The 21,683-nt window shown below is 33.8% G+C and overlaps 1 protein-coding gene across 3 annotated transcripts in view; it reads right to left on the reverse strand.

The window, feature by feature from the left end:
• Positions 1-21,683, reverse strand: part of LOC125649697 (cysteine-rich motor neuron 1 protein-like) — a 48,009-nt gene that overhangs the window by 5,512 nt on the left and 20,814 nt on the right. For all 3 annotated transcript variants that reach the window (XM_048877403.2, XM_056164830.1, XM_048877404.2), the window contains 5 exons: positions 17,410-17,525; positions 15,822-16,019; positions 5,796-5,966; positions 2,450-2,566; positions 1,811-2,065 (listed from right to left, as the gene is read on the reverse strand). In XM_048877403.2, coding sequence (XP_048733360.2) covers positions 1,811-2,065; positions 2,450-2,566; positions 5,796-5,966; positions 15,822-16,019; positions 17,410-17,525 — 857 coding nt within the window. The remainder of the gene's footprint in view (positions 1-1,810; positions 2,066-2,449; positions 2,567-5,795; positions 5,967-15,821; positions 16,020-17,409; positions 17,526-21,683) is intronic.

The following is a 21,683-nucleotide window of genomic DNA, read 5'->3' on the forward strand; positions in this document are numbered from 1 at the left end:
AGAAATAAATGATCCAAACTAGCAAGGCAGTGAAAAAATGTGTCAAAATTTATCAAACTGAATCCTGGAGGATTGGTAATCAGTGAAATCACTTTCTTGTGAAGACAAATAGTAAATAAAAATGTAAGATCAGAGCCACTCCATTCATGTTTCACCTAGATGCTTTAGAACCAGACTCAATACTCATTCCTATTGTACCTTGGTTGCCAGGAAACACTTAATTTTTCACCCAGCAACGTTAATTTTTAAGCTTACACTTCCAGTGTTTCAGTCTACAACTTGATGAAATGTAATTCCATACTCAATATTCCATTGTTATGACATAGCACATCTCAAGATAACAGAAGGGTCTTAAATTGCCTTCAAAAATAATTTTCCAATAAGGTATCAATTTTAAAAGCAAACAAAATATACAACTTTATACACAGGGTTTTCCTCTTTGGAGGTATCAGACAGGATGCTATCAAATTTAACCAGTAAGTAACCTTAGGCAAGATATTTCATATAACGTGTAATATTTGCACATGTAGATGTTGCATGGGAATAAATAGTCATCTTCCATTCTAAATTTATAAAATTCATCAAAAATTCTTTACAGAAAATTATTGGTAAATGGGTATACTGAGTCAAATATAGATATGTTCATGTGTTTACAACACTAAAAATAGCTCAAAGTTAATGATAAAATGTCATATCATCCATCTTTTACCTTAAAAATAACACTATTTGTACATTTTTCTGGTGATATACTGCTTTCCCCCTCTGTGTTACCAAGGCAGTAACTTTGGCCTTAATTAGGACATAAAATATCATGCTAATATCGCACTAACAGAAGCTGCCTTATTACATCTAATGTAGGCTAAAGGTCACCTATGAATGCATATCGCACCTGTCAGAAATTCACCAGGTTTGCGAACAATGTCCTCAACAAACCACTAGCAAAAAAGTCAACATCCGTTGCAAAATAGCACTCCTTGTACATTTCTTATTTGTCAAAACTCTCGGAGCTTCTTCACGCCTCCTTCTAGCACGTTCTGTTTATTGGTGAATCATAACATTTCTTTTTCTACAAGTATTTCAACAAATACTTTACATGTGTTTTATGGTGTGCTAATCTTATTTGGAAACAGTTTAACTGTGCCAAAACTTCCTTTTTATGTTGAATGATCCGTAAATAAAGTTTAAAATGAGTCCGATTCCCAGAGCTTTGACCCTGATTGAAGGAAATTTTCATCCATGTGTTGAATGTAAATTACAAAGATAAATGTTGATGACATCTGTCCTATCCTTGAACAAACATGTACTAGTAAGAAGAACTATTCGTTATTAGGTTAAGCAACCGCACTCGCTATGTTGTTTTTAGAATGTATGTGGTATAAAGAAAGTTTCAAAGAACATTTCTTATTCCATCAAAATTGAATTTTTTACATAATGCTTGAATGATGCCAAGAATTTTGTACCTCTGCTTTCATAATAAGTCATATCAAATTATAGTGCATATCATATGGTCTAGAACTAAAATATGCAGTTACAGCACTGACCAATTTCGTCACCATCAAGTCAAGAATTTACAGTATGAACTTGTTTCTTCACTACTATTGCTGAGTAAGTTTATAATTTAAATAGTTTATAGCACAATTATTTTTGAGTAATTGTACTGTAAAAATCTATAATTTATACAGCTAGTTTACAACAGTTTCTCCACCATTACATCAAGTCATTTTAAAGCACACAATTATGATTTACAAAACTAGTTTACAGCATTATCTAGTTTCTTCACCATTACATTGAGTCATTTTAGACTACATACCTTTGCATTTACATAATTTACAGCCTTGCTCATTCTTCATGTAATCATGTGCACACTTCTTGCTGCAGGAAAATGCCGGACATTTGTTACAGCTACACTTCTGGCAGCCATTGCGAGACACTTTTAATCCGTAAGTGCACTGCTTCTTACAGTCCTCCATGACTGGACAGATAGAATGAGGTTTAGCACACTCACAGACTTCAACTCCATCCGAGTTCTTCTTGTACCCCTCCAAGCAGTCTAGATAACAATTGGCTGCAAAACAATGGAAACCTTTCAGTAACAAGTAGAATGTAGCTCTCTACCTATCCATTACTACCTTGAAGCATACTGTTTGATGAATCTAAGAAAATTAGTTCCATCCCTCATCCATTATACAAAAAAGATACATCACAATGCTAGTATACATCTTCAAATACCTACACTTTAGTTGAAGTATCTGATACATGGAATATGAATAGATCTAGAAATCCGGAACTTTGATCAGCTTATTCCTAAATTTTGCATCAAATTTGATAAGAATGATTCCATAAGCAACCGAAGCAAAAAATACACTAAAAATCCAATCATTAATATATGTACATCACTTTACTATATTCTTAACTATGAGGAATATGTAACATCTTATAATTTAATCACCAGGTTTGCACTTGCACATGTAGCAGCTGTCCTTGTTGAACTGGAAGCCATTGGGACAATCCAGGGAGCACTGATGAAGATCTGGACACTGATCGGACTGCCGTGAGGAATCATCCTCTACAAAATTCAATAAACACAGCCATCTTTATCACTTGGTAAAAACAAACTTGGCAAAACTTGATAAACAGATAGATATGCCTATGGGTGTACATATGTATGTTAGAATTCAATGTTACTTCCTGCATGTAAATGTTTATGAAATTTTGAATCTGTAGGGTCTTTTGTTCGTTGCATTAATTAACGTTTAAGATTTTTCATACGATTTTTCATACATCACTGCTTGGAATTATTACACATTTTATAAATTAAACCTGGATTAAAGTAACCCATTTTTCACATTTCTTTTTTATTATAAAAGGTTACACCTTTTACTTGAACTAAATTCATAGTAAGACACACACACAAAAAGTTTCATTACATCAAATTTAATGCTAGGCTTGATTTTCTTCATTACCGGTAATCAATTTTGTTAAACAACTGACATTTTACAAAGAAAACTATTTCAAACTTAATTTTCTTCTAAATATAAATATAATAATGTTTCCCAAATTGCTAAAGAAAGTTTAAGTTTTGTATTTTAAAACTACATTTTAACCAATTACAGGATTTGTACTTCATCGACATGAAAGCAACAAGCCCAGTCAATGTTGCCATTATGAAAGGCGTTACTTTATTTCTTTATCAAATGGTCACCGTTGACTTGCATCATGTACAAAAAATTGTTCTAAGGAAACATCAAAGTGAAACTGATTTTTCTTTATTATTATCGTCATAAATTCTGAATCTTGTTCAATTATCGTGCTTTTAGACAAAATTCAGCTCTTTAGTGATACATAGTTTATGACAGAAACACAACCCTGTTGAAAGCTGCAAGACTGTAAAAATTTCATTAACACGTTATTTAAAAAAAAAAGAAATCTCTATGTGAAGGCGTATTTGACAAATGACAATATAAAACTCCTACACATTTCTTATACATTATCGTGTAAAATCTTCTGAATAATAACATCAGTATTTTATGACATTTGTGCCGAATTTTCACTACGTCAAGTACAAATAACTCTTAAAGGTGCATCCCGCTTAGCTGTGCATACACCTGCTATTAATGATTTGCAAACATTCAACTTTCTGAATAATTTATACATAATTATCAGTACTTTGATTTTATGACATACAGAACACAAGTATTGGACATTGTAAATTTTGACAAAAAATTCAGTAAACAACTTCACACAATATCTCTTAAATCCTCAACTTATTTTGACAGCTTCATGCGTATCATGCATGTATATATTCATGAAAATGCAAAAGTAACATCACTATGTCATATGACTCGTATATTGCATATCAAATAGTCCAGATCCTTAACCTAACAACTCCTCTTATTGTGCCATGTAATCGGGGGGTCTGAACTGGGCAGATTGAAGCTCGTATGTCTACACTTGAAACATACATCCACCCAAACATACAATCTTGCACAATGAAATAACTAGGTGTGGTTTGGAATTAGAATCTACTTAAAAGCTGTTGAGAATGGTATTTGTAGTAAAGATTACAAATCAATTGTTTTTTTTATCTTTGTCTTTTACAGTCAGGAGCAAGAGTCAAGAACACAATATCATTCATTTCCTTTCTGATGCGTCAGCTGCTTTGCACATTTAAAAATGTTTACATTTCTAATGCTTTAATTGTCTTTGATATCTTTACAAATCATAATGATGCCATTTTCTCATGAATGTGGTGCTGTTGTGAACAGTGTGTTTGAATCTTGATATATACATGTATTAGCACATATCTATTCTAATGGCTGGGAATTTTGACAGAAGAAGTAGAATGTGGATATGAAAACTAAATTTCAATATTCAAAAAAAAGATGAAGAAAGAATGTGCTACAGATGAACACAGCCAATAGTCAATTTTAATTTTGAAAATGAACTGCAACGCTTCACGCTGGCATACTTTTCATGATCGTTCACTGCATGACGTTCACAGTTGAGTCCTTATAATGCTGTATTCTTGAATCTCAAAAATTAAATACTCCTTAACATATTGTGTCAAATCCTGTGGGGATCCGGGTTAGAATAGGTCCTCAGTACCCATTGCTTGTCGTAAGAGGCTACTAAAATGGGGCGGTCCTTCGGATAAGACCGCAAAAATCGAGGTCCCGTGTCACAGCAGGTGTGGCACGATAAAGATCCCTCCCTGCTCAATGGCCATAAGTGCTGAGCATAGGCCTAAATTTTGCAGCCCTTCACCGGCAGTGGTGACATCTCCATATGAGTGAACTACTCTCTTGAGGGACGTTAAACAATATTCAGTCAATCAATCAACCAAACATACCTTCAAATGTTCATTACGGCCAAATCATGCGAACCAAAACTCACAGCTTCATTTGATTTCATTTGTTGCCATAGCCATATGTTAGGTAGCCAATCAAATTGACCCTGGTTCATTTCCATACTCACTCTTTTTTAAACAATGTCTATGTAAACTAATATCCCCACAAATGTCTTTTATTTAATCTTCCCAGTTCTGTTAAAAAATAATTGTTGGAATTGGTTTGAATGCTGAACTAACTTTAGGCTTTATGGTCTGTTCCAATATTTTCCCACAGATTTACAGTTATATAAAAAATTCATTGTAATGCCAGGAATATATGATGAAATGGGAGTAAAAGATGATACAATTTTATTAAGTTTTTCTAGACACATATCATTCAAAATTTCAAACTATAAATATATAGTGTAGTATAAAATTGTAAATAAAAAATACATTCAAAAGGGAGGGAAGGGGGACTAAATGGCTGGACAAGCAAGAAGAAAGTATACAATAACAGCTTGATGTTACTGTGTAAGAAAGGGAGGTGACTGAATTCCTCAGAAATCAGAAGAAAACTGGTCAAAAAGGGAGGAAAACACTCAACCCTATCAGGAAAAATATCATTTTCTGTCAATTTAGATGAAACTCAGAGTGTTTCCTTTTTTAAATCAGTGTTTCATTTAATCGAAAATTAAGCTAATTGGAGGATTTTCTCTGAAAAGAGGAAAAATCTCACCCCTAGTAGGAGTATGTGAGTGTGTGTGTGTGTGTGTGGTGGTGGTGGGGGGAGGTGTGTGGTGGTGGGGGGAGGTGTGTGGTGGTGGAGGGAGGATTGATTGAGAGAAGCATAACAAGAAACGGGTGATGTGTGGCGGCTCTCAATTGTAAATGTATATTGATGGATTTAGTTTTAGGCATGCCTCAGGGTATGGAGATGGGTGGAAAAGTGGATGTTAATGATACATACCATCACACACAGGACAGCACTGGCCTGGAACTTTCCTGGGTTTTGAACACCTGGTCTCACACAGCATTGACTTACACTCTGCCTTTCCATTCACACACGTACAGACTGTGCAGTCGCTCTCCTGCCAAGTACTGTTGTTGTGTACAACATCTCCAGACCCTGTCATACAACCTGCACAACAACAACACAAAAAATATTCAATTTTCTTTTTAACAGTGACACATATTTTCTAAAGCTCTTGAAACTAGGAAATTAAGTAAGAATCAACTCTAAGCTTAAACTGTCAGTAAAGTACATCTTAATTTCGACCTAATGTGACCAAAACTGCATGTAACTTTTTCTGTACCTACCATTCATCACATACAAAGTCTGTGGGTTGAAAAAAAAGTTAACTAAGTTAGAATGTCATAGAATCTCATTTTGTGACCTTGACTTTTGATCCCAATTAGTGTATATATTTGTCTTTCTTCAACTATTGTCCACTTGGGAACAGAATAAGTAATCTGTCAGTTGAAATATACACAAGTTATTGCATTACACAATCGCACATTCGTTTTCTAAAGACCTTTGACCTGAAAACTTAAAATTCTTCCTCTGACCATTGTCCATTTATGTACTGAATGGGAGTCTTTCAGTTAAAAAATACTGTTATATGTAAGTGTTGATCAACAGACAAAGGTGGTTTACTCGTAGAGCTTCCAAATATCCAATGCTACTCAAAGCATCAGTGTTACTTAATACAAGTGTGGAAGAATAGTCATGAAGTATAGTTGATATTGTATTACACTGTACAATGAATGTACCCGCATTCATCCTTTTAAAGTATGTGTAACATATATATTTATTATGATTCCTTAAGTGCATTTGTAAGCATTTTAAACATTTATCAATGTACATCAAGACATTTTGAAGTGTTGGAAATGTTGGATCTTTTGGCACATGGTGAAAATTCAGCATTAGTAAAAGCATCAAAATTTCCATTCTTATAGCACCAACGTTTTTGGTCTGCCATTTACTTCCAACACCAAAATTACCTGATATATGGTAATTGTATTCCTGCCCTCTTGTATCAGCAAGTTGTCAATTAACATAACAAATACTATATGTACCCATTATATTAGTACTCATTAGAACTTCACACTCTATCTGCTCCTAAAAATACGCTTCTGTAGTCGTCATTCAACACAATCAAGGTTCTTTAAACCCTAAAGTGTCAGGACATGTCATGACAGTGGCACTCTTGAAATGTTTATAGGCCAAAATGACACAGTGTTGGTGGGACATGACCATTACCGTCCATGGGGTCAGAATAACAGATACCATGACCTGCTGCTGACTTGTTCAGAAACACCCCTTTATTTGATGTTCATGCCAAATTTGCAAAATACCAATAAATCCTGCTAATTTCCCCCCAAAATCCAGTCACATATTCCTGTTTCCGTAAATAGTTTGTGGAGCGATTATTTAGGACCCCACTGGGCTGACATTTCTGCCACTTGGTAAAATATTTGTCAAAACTAACATAGCAACTCCCACTGAATGGGACTGAAATGAAAACAAGTTCATCATATTCTAAAATATCCTTTTTCCGTTTGCAAGGTTGGGAATTAATTTCTGTCACAAAAAGCTAGAGACTTCCATTTCTGCAAACAAACAGATTTATCCCTACTCAAATGATCTCTTTCTTCCATGAACAGCACTTTGAGAACCAGGAACGAAGCAAAGCACAAATCTGAATGCATTTAAATTCCTTGTCAACCCCACAGGATCTAGAAAATGAGGAAAAAATGACAAAGGCTAAGGAACACTATTACTTTGAGGAATAGAATATGCCAACCCTTGATGGAAACAAATGTGGGCGTTTTTATTTTCAAATGCTGTTTTGTCTTCCAAACAGTTCACACTGCTCTAGCTAGCTGCCAGGGAACTATTAAAATGTCTGGCTCCTTTTGCAGCCTGCCCTAATATACCAAAGCCTTGAAATCAGAAAGAAAATTTCTTGGCAACACCTTCCCATTGTTTTGTCATTTTGAAGTAGCCACAACTCATTTAGACTGCAGTAGTTGGGTATTAGATCTAGCCATTGCGGAATCTGTCTCGCAAAACATTAGCAGTGGGCGTTAGTTGGCCTTAAGTACAAACAAACCAGTCTTCAATTGCCTTCCAGTTAATGAGTAAAAATGAATATAAACTTGTTATTTGTGTAACCCAGGGTAACTAAATTAGTCTCTGTAAGATCAGTGTAGCTTTACCTAGAGGGGGACTAAAATAAACATACTGTCATAAGCAATAATTAAATAGAAACCTTTGCGATAATTGAAAAATCCTAAAAAGCTGTGTCAGTGACTTGGAAAGAAAATGGACCCATGATAGGGGTTGTCAACCTCCATCAATGTAAAGCCTTTGGCTGCTTTTAATCATTCAATATATATCTGATTAAAAAATTTTAAATCCTTCAAAAAATACATTTACAATTGAATAGAAACCATCCTCTTATCTGAACAAAAAATGCATTCATTCCTCTCATTCTTTCTGTCATAAAATGTTAAGTATTTTTGAAAGTTAAAATAATAATGGGTTCTTTTTAACAAAGGGGGATTCTCTTTGTCATCTGTCAGAGTGATGTCCATTATATGTGGCTGATTTTATTGATAAATTTTTTGTAACATGTGGCCAAAAAGTATGTCTCTGTCAAAGCAATAAAAGTGTCAGACGTAATTACTGAAGAAAATATATTTGAATAAATTGGGATTAAAATAAAGTGTTAAGACCTTTGGAATTTCATTTGAGAATGTTGAGACTTCCGAATCTACTGTATAAATGGTATTTTTAGCAAGACACAAATTTAGTGATTTTACCATAAATTATGGGTATATACATTTAGCGAGAGCTAATTTCAGTGACTTTATAATTCCAAGAAAGATAGGTATTACCTCCGATATGGAATAAATAATAATGATGTTCAATTTTAGTGATCTCAACCATATCCACACACTGTCACTAATAATGCCAAAATTAAACCCTTGCTAAAAATTGTGCTTATATGGTATATAATTTCTATGATATGTGTATCCTCAAGGGTTTTCCATTGTTTATGATAATTGCTAATGATTTTCACACAAAGACATATGTTATAATACCAGTTGGTAATCAAATGTTCATAAACTCCTGAATGATTTCGACAGATGTTGGAAACCTTATACATGTACACGTGTATAATAGTTGGGATGGATTTTGTTTCTGATAAAAGCAACATAATAAAATAAAAAATTCCCCTGCAACCATCACATTTTCACCTTGACCTACTCACTATGAAAGGGGCACAACCTAAACCTTGGGGCATGTAATCCTGGCAATACTTTATATGAAAGATCAAGATCATCTGTTCCTGTATGTGTTTAATTTGTGTTGAAATGACATCATATGAAATTGATATCCAATATCTTTAAAATAGAAAATGATTTAAAATTCTTGAATTTTTTTCAAATGTTGCTAGTATGATAAATTTCAATCTTCCAGAAAACTTCCATCAACCATGATTTCATGGCAGTTCCTAATATTCACTCACAATAAAAATATGTTTATTTGTAGCGCATTTCAGTAATGCCCATGCCCGTACTTTTAAACAAACATAAATTCTTAGGAAGATTAGGAAACGTAACATCAAACCACATCATCCCTCTGTACAGAAATCAATTAGGAATGACAAAAATCTTGTTTATGTCATACCATCCTTTATAAACAAATTAGGAAGCTCTCAAACTCCCCGGAACATCACAGTGGATAATGGGATTTATGAGGTTGATAAAATCAGGCTGAAGTCATCCATTCACCTTCATAGACAGGTGTTTCCTTTGATACTTTTCACTGTGTGTTATTTCTAGCAAATGGAATTGAAGCAGATTACCAAAGGACCATTGTTGATTTTAATTTCTTACTCTTGAAAACTCACTAGCAAAAACATTGGTAATCTGCAATGTCATGGTAGTATTATGTATGCATAAGGTATCTATCTTTTTTTTTTTTCTTTCCTTGAGGGATTAATGGAATAAATATAAATTTATTTAAAGAAATGTATCTATTTTAGAAAAAAAAAACAACTATATAAACTTTCAGACATAGAGATGAAATCTGATGCACAGACTAGCTGCATGGTTTTGTTCTATCAACAATAGTTGTATACCATATTTAGTGTATCACATGTTGAATAATACCTTGTTTTTCAGTTTGAAGTCTTGAAATCTGAACTAGTAATACGGTTTATTCATAATGACTATACACAATTAGAAATCCAAATAAGATCTGGAACACCTTCTAGTTGACCTCAACTCACTGCAATGCAATCAAATGATAGGAATGTAATAAATCAAAGTGTCAACAATTGAAAACAAGACAAAAGGTAATCATTTAAGCAAATGCAGCAGTCCCTAGTCAATACCTTTTAACAATGTTTGGATTTTGAGCATCAATCTTTGTGAGGTAAAATGCTCAAATACTATATCCGACAAAACAGTGTCTTGTCATATTGGAAGCCTTCTGTGAATTCTCCATAAATATTGCAATGTCATTGTGGTATCCCAGGATTTACAATACCCAATATAATCATAGGTAGGTTTAATAAAAAGGAAAACCTCTCCTCTATCTTGCAGAACCCCCAGAAGTTGTCTAAACGAAGTCTGGATTTAAAGCGATGAGCTGAGGCAGTTCACCAACTTTGTTCCACATACATAAAAACAGATTGTCAGTGATCTCGACAAACACGGATCAAATGTTGGCAAAACTGACGAAAAAAGACAATATCAATTTTTTCATGTCAAAAGTTTTGTTCCGAGTCCTGACATTTCTACTTAACATGATCTTCTTCTTGACAAACTTTGGAAGTTATTTCAAACAACTTTTACGCTCTCTCTGAGATTCCACCTGCTCAAATGACATTTGAGCGAATCATTTTACCACATTCAGAATAAAACTAGCAAGGCATTTTTGTTATCATAAATAGATCTGATGACTGATTTTATTCTAAAATAAATGAAAATATCTCATATCATAAATTCTATGGACCACCTTTAAATTGTAACTCATTAGTATAGTTAATGTAGAAGTTTTTCATATACCGTTATACCATATACGAGATGTCCAACATAAAAATGTTACAGCAAATCTTGATGGACAATTTGTTTGCAAGGCTCCCCCCCCCCCCCCCCCCCCAAAGATTCTCAGTGGGTCAACCAAGATTCCTCGATTACACCTGGCTTCAGTGGTTCATCTGATTAGTGTTGAGGATTTACTCAAAAGTGTAAATATTTCACATTAATCAAATTCAGGGTAAAGTATAGAAATCCTCAAAATTTAAAAAAAATATACTGCAGATTCTAAATTCTATGAAAGAAGGGACAATATAGTGGAAATAACTCAAAAGGTTAAATAACCACATACATATCCCTAGTTAAAATAACTCAAAAGGTTAAATAACCACATGCATATCTCTAGTAAAAATAAAACACTCAGAAAATTTTTACAAAGTTTAAAGTGCACAGGTAGTTGAGTTCCAATTCCAATGTTTACTTTTATGAAAAGTGTAAATATCAAATTAATCAATTTCAAATGTTCCTCAAATATTTAAACCAAATGTAAGCATGTTCCTACAATAAAGAATGCATGCCATCATAATGACATCAATCAAAACTACATTTGCTCTTGTAAAAGATTTGCCGATGCTTATATAAAAGCGTTTTTCATAGTTATTAATCTCTCATTTAATAAGTCTAAAGGTAAGATGCTTATCAAGCAATGCATCTTTAAGTAGCACAAAAGAGAAATATTTTAATGATAAATGCCACAGGGTATTTCTGTAAGCAGATAGGTACTGCAATGTGCAGATTTATCAATTAAGCCAAGTCACTAGGAAAAGAAATCTTCAGCTAGACAAAATAAATGCATTCTTAATGCTTTTTTCCTTCATGTCATCTAATCCAGCCAAACGAAAATAAAGAGCTATAGAAAAGTTATTATCTGGTTAAGTGTTCTTGATAAAAAAAAAAAAAATACAGTTTCAAATTAGTAGGAAATTCATTTATCACGAACAGCAACCCTGTTGCATTAAACCCTAGAACCAAATATATTACAAAATCCACAATGACTATCAATTGTAATTTTCTTATGAAATGATCACCTAAATCCTTTTCATTTGGATATAAACATTCAGCAGCATTATAAAACTGCTAATGCCAAGTAGACTCATTACCCAGTCATTTGTAGGAAACTTACACTCTTTAAAATACCATTCAACTTCAATGACTTCAAAGCAATTCCAATTAAATGAAAGACTTCCAACTATTTAAAAAACATCTACAGTTTACATTCCAAGATCTAATGGGTATTTGCACATTTTAAACTGCTGTTTACCTTCTTTGATTAATAATCTTAAAACATATTTGCCTTCTTTCCATTTGATTTACTTATGCCCCTAATCCTTGTTTTCCTGCAGTTGCAAACTTGCAAAGAATTATGACAAACATGTCCCCTACTAACTTAAAAAAACATGCAATTTTTCATATGTCTGAAACAAAAAATACAGTACATTTCTTTAGTATATCTAAAGAGATTTGGAAAATTAATAATTTTTTTTATCCAAAATATGTTGTGCAAGTTTTTGCAAAACTAGAATTGGAGGACAATGAAATATTTTTATCTGAATTCAGTTGATTCAGATGACACCTAGCTGTAGATGTTTTCTTTTCTCAGTGGGGGAATATAGACCAGAGTAAAAGCTTTCTATTTTAAACAAGAGGCCCAAGGGCCACATTGCTCACCTGAGTTACCTTGGCCCATATCTGAAGACTTTCCATATATATTTGCATGTAAAACCTTAGTCTGTATTGTGGCCCCAACCTACCCCTGGAGGCCATGATTTTTACAAACTTGAATCTGCACTTTGTCAGGAAGCTTTCATGTAAATCTCAGCTCCTCTGGTCCATTGGTTCTTGAGAGGATGATTTTTAAAGTTTTTTTTTCTATTTATTCCCAATTTTCCATGTAAAACTTTGATCCCCTATTGTGGTCCCATTCTGCCCCCGGGGGCCATGATTTGAACAAACTTGAACCTGCACTATGTCAGGAAGCTTTCATATAAATTTCAGCTCTTCTGGCACATTGCCCCCCCCCCCCCCCCCCCCGTTGGCCATGACCATGATTTGAACAAAGTTGAATCTCCACTATGTCAGGAAGCTTACATGAAAATTTCAGCTCCTCTGGCCCAGTGGTTCTTCATCAGAAGATTTTTAAATGACCCCACCCTATTTTTGCATTTTGCGATTATCTCCCCTTTGAAGGGGGCATGGACCTTCATTTGAACAAACTTAAAAACCCTTTACCCAAGGATGATTTTGGCCAAGTTTGGTTATAATTGGCCCAGTGGTTCTTGAGAAGATGAAAATATGAAAAGTTTACAACGACGCCAACAGACAAATTTTGATCAGAAAAGCTCACTTGAGCCTTTGGCTCAGGTGAGCTAAAAAGTCCTAAAATTCAAATTCATGCAGTAATATTTAGATATAAACTTATCTGTAATGAAGAGAAAGAATGTATCAACTAGAGAGTTGATATTTTCAAGTTTTAAAATAATTTGCACATTTTCATATTAGATCTTGTTTGCTGGGAGATTATAATAGGGCTGTTCAGTTCTGGCAGATCAATCAAAAGATTTTCTTTCTATTTAATTTTGTTTTTTATTTAATTGTGTTATGTCTCTCTGAAAAATTTTCATTCATATTGAGACCTAACCAGCTTGTACCAGAGAGAAAAATTATCGTGCCGTCATCTGCAAAAACACAGGATTTTTAAATGTTCTATATAAAAAGTCTATATAAATGTATAGTTAGAGCTATATGGACCAAGGATATTGGCCTGGATATAGCTCAGTGGTTAGAGCACCTGACTACTAATGCAGGAGTCTGGGGTTCATTCCCATAAATTTTCTCCTTTCCTGGACTTCAGGTGAAAGCCTAGCCTGGGGAAAAAAGAATCTGGGTTGTCTGTCTTCAAAGGCAAATACAACTTAATTAAGGGGGGAGGAAAATGTAGTAGTTAGTGCTATATGGACTAAGGATATCAGCCTGGGTAGCTCAGTGGTTAGAGCACCTTAATGCAGGGGTCCCAGGTTCAATCTTCTGTCCTAGATTACATAACAAAGAAACACATCTCTTGCTAACAGGGTATTAAGTTGACAAGACAATCTGATAACAAAAATCAGTCTAAGAAGATCAATGTCAAATTCCTAAAAAAAAAATTCTCCAAAAAAGGATCACCAACTTATGATAGTAGCTCAACTTTTAAGCAAGTATACATGGTAGATATTTTTACATGCAAGATTTGACATGGCCACAGTGAAATTTAAAGTTATGCCAACCAGCATTTTGATGAATAAAATTAATTAAAATCAAGGTAAAATTCTGAAATGACAAGTATGGAAAATATTTCTTTAAGGTATTGTTAAAATTGTGTGTGTCTCTTTTCATTTGCACCAGCTAGAGCTCTAACTATAATAACATGCACTTTAAATCTGCATCAAAATTTCTGTTGGCAGTTTTCAATAACGAAGCAACCTGCTAAATGTCCATGTAAAAATTATCTTCATTCTCATCTTCTTCTCTCTAATCACAAAAATCTTCCAAATTATGCATAATTCTAGAAGTGCAAACATCATTCAGTTTTAAAATTCACACCCATTCTAGTCTTTAGGCAACAAATGTATACATAATTGACAGAATTAGGGAACAGAGTTAACAAAAGATTGGAATCTACCCATAGGTGTACATTATACATACATGTATTCAACGCCAGGTGTTATTTTAGGTAAAGATCACACAATCTACTATTTCTACACCTCCTGCTGGTGTTCAAAATGCATCATAAAAATACTCAATTTTCTCCATACGGTAAGACTTCCCACTATAAATGACAACAGAAAATTGTTTTCATGGCCCACAGAAGCAAAAATGACCAATTAAAGCGAGCACAGAGGACCAATATGTAGAAAATAATCTATTCAGAGACTGACTTTTCAACCCTAGAGGAGGGAGTTTATTTCATTAGAATATAACAATGGAACCTGTCACAATGAAATAAAATCTACTCAAGAAATGATAATGGTAGGCCTTTTATAATTTTCAATTACCACATTTAAGGTAACAGACCATATTCTTGCAAGACCAGTCTTTGAGGTGCCCCGTATTTGACCTTTTCACACCCAATAAAAACCATGTTATGCAACTAAAGCAGACAGACTCAAGTTTTGAATATCTACATTAAGTCACTGGAATTAATTTTATTGTATACACATGAAAAGAAAAGACACATTACTAGATATCAAAGGTGAAATCAATGACTGTAGAGAAACCTAGATTGTAACATGTGTTCTGAATTTTTGAACAGATTTTAGGAGTCTGCCTGGCTGATTTAATCAAAAAATAAATATATGAAATATATGCAATTCTGCATATAATAATTGTCCTGCAGTGATAAGAGATATGTGTGTATCAATGGCCTTGACCTTTCATTCAAAGCATATCTAGGACTGTCGAACTCAATGTTTCATTGTACCTATGATGACTTTGGCCAATAACTTATTCTCAAAATTATTATATTTTTTCAAGAACTAGCAGTGGTAAGTAACATTGCCTTCCACCTACCATATAGACTTGATCTTTGAATACTGGTATCAGACTTATCATACAATACAGTATAGGAAGACTTGTGATTAGCAATAACTACTGTACATAATGGCCATTGAAGGTTACTGATGTGGACAGATAGAAGTATTCACTTGTAAATTTTTAAAATAGTATACTGAGAATGCTTATACATGTACCCAACTAACACTTCACAGTCGACTCCATTACTGCTGTTAACATGAAGGCAATGGATGTACTGTATTCATCTGCAAGGTTTTGTGCTTGAACACTGTCTTTATTATTTGAAGAGCAGTGGACTATGATGAAGAAATGGGTTTCCCAGATCTGTACAAACCTTTACAAACTGGACAGCAATCTCCCTCTGTACTCTCCATGTAGGGACAGATGGTGATGTTGTGGCAGGACTGCTGTTTACAGAAGGTCAGTCCTCTCTTACATGTACACTTAACACACTTATCAGGCTTCCAGCTTTGACCATCAGTGTAAGTCTCCAAAGTCCCTGTCAGGTCTACATGGCAGTTCAGATCAGTCTCTGAAAATAGAGACATTTCAGTGAGGAATGAAAATATTCTCATTCAGTTTACTACTGATTCTCCTACTAATTTGTTGGGAATGTAATGAATTATTTTGTGTGACAGTCAAATAATCCCTTTCTGAATTAAGTTCATGTCACTTGCTTTCCGATCCCATTTTTGGCCATTGTACATGAATTTGTCAATATTCTGTATTGTTAATTTATACAGATATCAATGGTCATAATGAATCTACAAACATTTCCACTAGCTGGTGCTGCATGAAATGATTGTTTTTATGGAAATATCTCTGCAAGGATATTTTTCTCATGTTCTATGCTAAGAAAATAAAGACAGTTGTACTCGAGGTTTGAACATTTGAAAGACAGTATTATGTTCCAATAAGTGAAACTAAAGCCCCAACTGTCGCAGAGAAAAATCAAAGAAGTCAATATTGATTCAAATGATTTCAAAGAGAACAATAATCTTACAATCCTTCAGGATTTATTTAATATCTTGATAATCTTTTAAGCTTTGCTAAACACACAATTTTGTTAAAAGATTTCACCATGAGTGTGCTGACTGTCATTTTCACACTGAAATGACTTGAAACAACTTACAATTATGAGGTATATATTAAAATGACAAACTGCCTTGAACGTTTAAATGGCATTCAATTTACAGTTTATTCAAAATAAAAAAAATCCCATTTGTTTGTGGATGCAGACATAATATTGAAAGAAGTGGCACCAGAAAGTCCAGGCAAGGTCAGCCACATGCATGTATATGACATAACTGATCTGCCATCGGATTTCAACATGTAACATATTTTGCACAAGGGATTTTGAAATATTTCCAAAACTGACAATGAAAATTAATAAATTACATGTTATGATTAGTGAAAATAGCAGCAACACCACCCTGTACCATGATTACCAAGGAGCAGAAGACAGATTCTGAGGTAATTTATGACAAACCCTTACCTTGCAGACAAATAAATTAAAATTAGGGCTGTCACAGGATTACCAACAATCAAGTCAGATTTGTCTTCACAGGATTTGAAATATGTAAATATATGAATTGCATATCTCAAGAAGAATGTATAGTCTTGCCCAGATTTAATATGGTAGTGTCCGGGATGAAGTTATGAAACGTAAATCCTTCTTTGCTAAAACTTCAGTGACTGCTGAACTAGCCATACTTCAGTAGATGGTCCCATTGAATAACACTAACTAAAATCTCAAACTTTAATACCGTTATAGTATATCACTTTTGAAAAATTCTACAGTTCAATTCAGATAAGTTCAATAGAATACTTTCTAATTTTTGGTAACGTGGTAAATTTTCCCTAGAAAGTGGTAGGATTTGAGAGTATTTTCCTGATGATAAAAATCTCTATGATTGACCTACCATTCACACATCGATACTTGCTACAGCACTGTCCAGGGGTCCCTGTTCCTTCCTCCAGGACCTGGACTCTGAGACCACTGGGACACAGCTCTGGGGAACACTTATCACACTCACACCTATAAAATCAAAGGTGGTCAGTTCACGGTGTAAAATTGGGATCTCTGTCTAGTGACAGCTAGAACAAGCTATGAAATGCATGTACATCTCCTACAATCCTAATGAAAAAAATGCATTCTTTTCAAAGTAACTGGATTTCATGGAGGGTAAAATGAAATAATTAACAGGAACAAGAGGCCCACAGGCCTTATCGGTCACCTGAGTATTAGCTAGAAGTATCTCTATAGTCCCAAGGTCTACGAAATCTAGAAAAATTTCCTGTTCTTAATATCTAAGCTATATTCTAAGATGAGCAAATGTATAAAACAAGATGTGTTCTTAATACTTAATTGCCCTCGAAAGTGCCTTAATACTGATGAAAGGCTTCACATATAATATATATAATATTGACTAATTTGTATCCATCGTAGAGTCAAAACCCTGGGGTTGTGAAATTTTGATACATCCTTTTCTGCTTTTCCTAAATATGCATTTATAGTTTTTATACTGTATCAGCAAACTTAAAAAGTCTTTCAGATGATAAAGACAATATAATCACTATAATAATTTTAGCTCCACCCTGGAACCAAACCCTTACCCCCTGGGATCATGAAATTTACAATTATGGTAAAGGACTGCCTACTCTTTCTAAATATCTATTCAGTTTCAATTTAGTATCAATACTTGCATGTAGCATTAAAGAAGATATCATTAAATGTTTCACACATGTACACTACGGTATATTTACTAAGTTTGGCCCTTCCCTAAAGTCAGAACCTCTACCCCGGGACCATGAAATTTACAAATTTGGTAGAGGTCTTCCTGCTCTACATCACTATGCATTTAGTTTTTCTTAGAAATATGTGATTATAGAGAAGATTTTTGAAAAATGGTAAATTTTTGGCAGATTTTGCCCAACTCCTACTGCCCTGGGGGTGCTGGAGTCCTAAATGAAATCTACAATCTATGTCCCCTTTGTCCCAAAGATGCTTCATAACAAATTTGAAAAGAATTGGAATGGTAGTTATCAAGAAGGAGTTTAAAATGTTCAATTGTTTAAGTACATTTAATCACTGACTACTTTGGCCCCACCCTGATACCAAAAACCCCGAACCCTGAGATCCTGAAATTTACAATTTTGGTAAAGGGCTACCTGTTCATTCTATATATCCATATAGTTTCAATTTAGAAGATGCTTTTTCAAATGTTTTACACATAAATACTATATACCAAGTTTGGCCCCATCCAATACAATATTATACCTCATACAATTTTGGTAGATTACTACTGGTTAGGATTTTTGGTTTCTGACATCGAATCTGTCCACAGCTCGAGATCAGTTCCCCGTTCACCTTCAGATCATGCTCTTCTATCATTACAATATAAATGTACTTTCATAATCACTGACAGTAATTTCATAATGTATACCAAATGACACTACTACCATAGCCTTGAAGACTACATTTAAAAATATTTACGCTATTACGAATCAAATTCTTTTCAAAGCTTCCCTATTCAGAATATTCAATAAAATGCATGATCTGTGTGTACTTCAGTTACAAATTACTTTGGCATGCATTGTACATCTGAAAGCGAATCGATCCTGAATTTTCACCTCATATTACGTCTCGTGATTCTGTAAACTGGGAATTAAATGCAGTGGAAATCTTATCCCATGCTCACAAATGTAGAAAAAAAATGAAATAAAATCTGAAAGTGTCACAGAAGTGCTGAAAAACTTCACTTACAGAATATTTACCTTAGAAATTTAATTTCTAAAATTTTAAGACAGTCATGCATGCTTTGGGATTCATCCTGAAGATTGATTTGGAGGAATGACAAACTTAAGAGTAATACTATTTAAGCCATCGAAAAATTATTTATTGTGACTGTACCTAAATTTTAAATGATCTGGATTCAAATATTTAGCAAAGTTAATTTGATATGGCAATATTTTCTCATTCTCCTTATTTTCCTCTGGGGATCTCATAAAAGCTTAGAAGACCCTAGCTAAGGCCCTTGAAAACTTGACAATATGTTGAAAAGTAATGGCTGTTTGCTTTATGTAACCCTATCAAATAAAATATTGACCAACATTACGAACTTGGAACCCTCTGTCCTGCATAAACTTGTGGTTGTTGCCATTTTAAGCACCCCTGCTCTGACATAATAGACCAGCTTTTATTTGAGTTGGAACACCTGGGAAATATATCTCCAAAGGAATTATGAAAATATTGGCCTAACCTTTTTATTGATAAGAAGAAGAGATATGTTAAATCAATTAAAGTCAAAACACCTTAAATCAGCAACATATATTTTACATTTCTTTGGGGTTTACTAAAGGATTAACTTCCTGCACTTTTGTTGTTAAGCAAGATACATATCTCTCTACCCCTGTATAATTTACACAAGACAAATCTTTGTTACATGACAGTTACTAAGTATTCAATACTTGACATGGGTCCTAGTGTTTGAAAAATGTGAATTCTTTGTAAAACTTTATTGGGGCAGTCATTTATATTCTGGTTGACTTCTACAGTCATTGCATTTCATCTGGAAAAGAAAGTGCATCACTAAGAGAATTAATCCCAGCACCTAATCTGATCTAGAGTTTGGTTGTATGTAGACATACTACAATCCAGTTTAATTTTGTAATTATAATATGATAGAAGCCCATGAGGATCAAACTGTCTATTTATCTTGTTAAGGAAAACCACTGTAAGCCCTGCCAGAAACCCATCAATCAATGTCCCTGCTATAAGCTCCAACGACTCTACAAACTGGCAGATTTTTGACAGTGTACAACTTTCCTTTCACTATGCACAATATTGACACTTGTACTATCTATCAAACAGGCCAAAAATAATTAACATTTCACAGGTACTATCAGTTGTCTGGCACAGACAATACCAGATATTGTTTTCAAGTTTACAATCAGTCAGCATTTTAGTCTTATGGAACCTTTAAAGATGAACCATAAAATAAAGAGAGCTTTAACAATAACTTGGGTTTTTTTTGGTCATTTTGATATGCATATGTACATCTATTGTCAAACTGGCTCAGAAATATTCCAAGTGTATCATCAATTTGACAATCAGAGGAATTATATTTCAATATGTTTATTTCCACCAATTTGTGCATGTTATTCTTGATCATCAAGTCTCAGCTTTTCATTTTCTCTATAGTCAAATTTTGTAAGTAGAATTTACCTCGATAGTTATTTTTTTTAAGGTGGAGTTCAAAAGTTCAACGAGTCAAAAATGCAGTGCTGCACAACCTGTCCATACAATATGAATACCTATCTGTGAACCCTATTTTAATCAATCAAGGATCTAAAATGTAAACATAAAACGGGAATGCAGATCAAATTTACTTTGTTAAAAAAGCCAAGCACCTGTCCATTTGAAGCACATCTTAGTTGACCATATTATTCCTAGTGGCTCCTTTGAAACCTGAATGAAAAAACAGTGGTAGTGCATTTTCCAGTTATCTAGCGACAGAAGAAGTTGAATTGTCGGTTACTTAATATACCATGGTCAGACAAGGACACCAGGATTAAGAGGGTTTTAAGTAAATACTAACGCTGTTTACTTTTTTGAAGCTATAAGCCACAAAGTGGCATTGCATGTCTGTGTCTAACATTTAAATAAAACAATTTTGGGGTTTTCAAATTTTTTCAGATAGAGTTTTTTTTTGCAAGGAACATTATTGGGGTCACAAATAATCTGTAAAGTTTTGCTTGCATTGGTTTTGAAGAATGAATCCGGTAGACAGATCCATGTTGGAACAAAATATTAAGTTAGAAGTATTATGTACCTGAGTGGAACAACAATGTCCTGCCATTGCTAATTCTGTTTACTAATATTAAGACAAGTGTCATGATGGCTAGTCTCAGCCCTCTCTACATAACATGTATACTTTGTTTAGATCTAGCAATTCCATAATCTAGATAAACAAACAGCACAATTCAATTTTAAAAATGTAAGACCAAAATAACAGCCATTGCAGATTGACCTGCATGCCTCACCGCCATAAACTGATAATAGACTTAATTAGTCTAAATTTTGATTACGTATATCTTAAGATTTATCGAATACAGATGTTTAAAAAAACTGCTGATTTATAAAAAATCATATACTGAAAATCATTTCAAAAGTTGGTTAGATTCGAAATTTAGA

The sequence above is a fragment of the Ostrea edulis genome, chromosome 5 (assembly GCF_947568905.1).
Source record: "Ostrea edulis chromosome 5, xbOstEdul1.1, whole genome shotgun sequence".
Classification (NCBI taxonomy): Eukaryota; Metazoa; Mollusca; class Bivalvia; order Ostreida; family Ostreidae; genus Ostrea; species Ostrea edulis.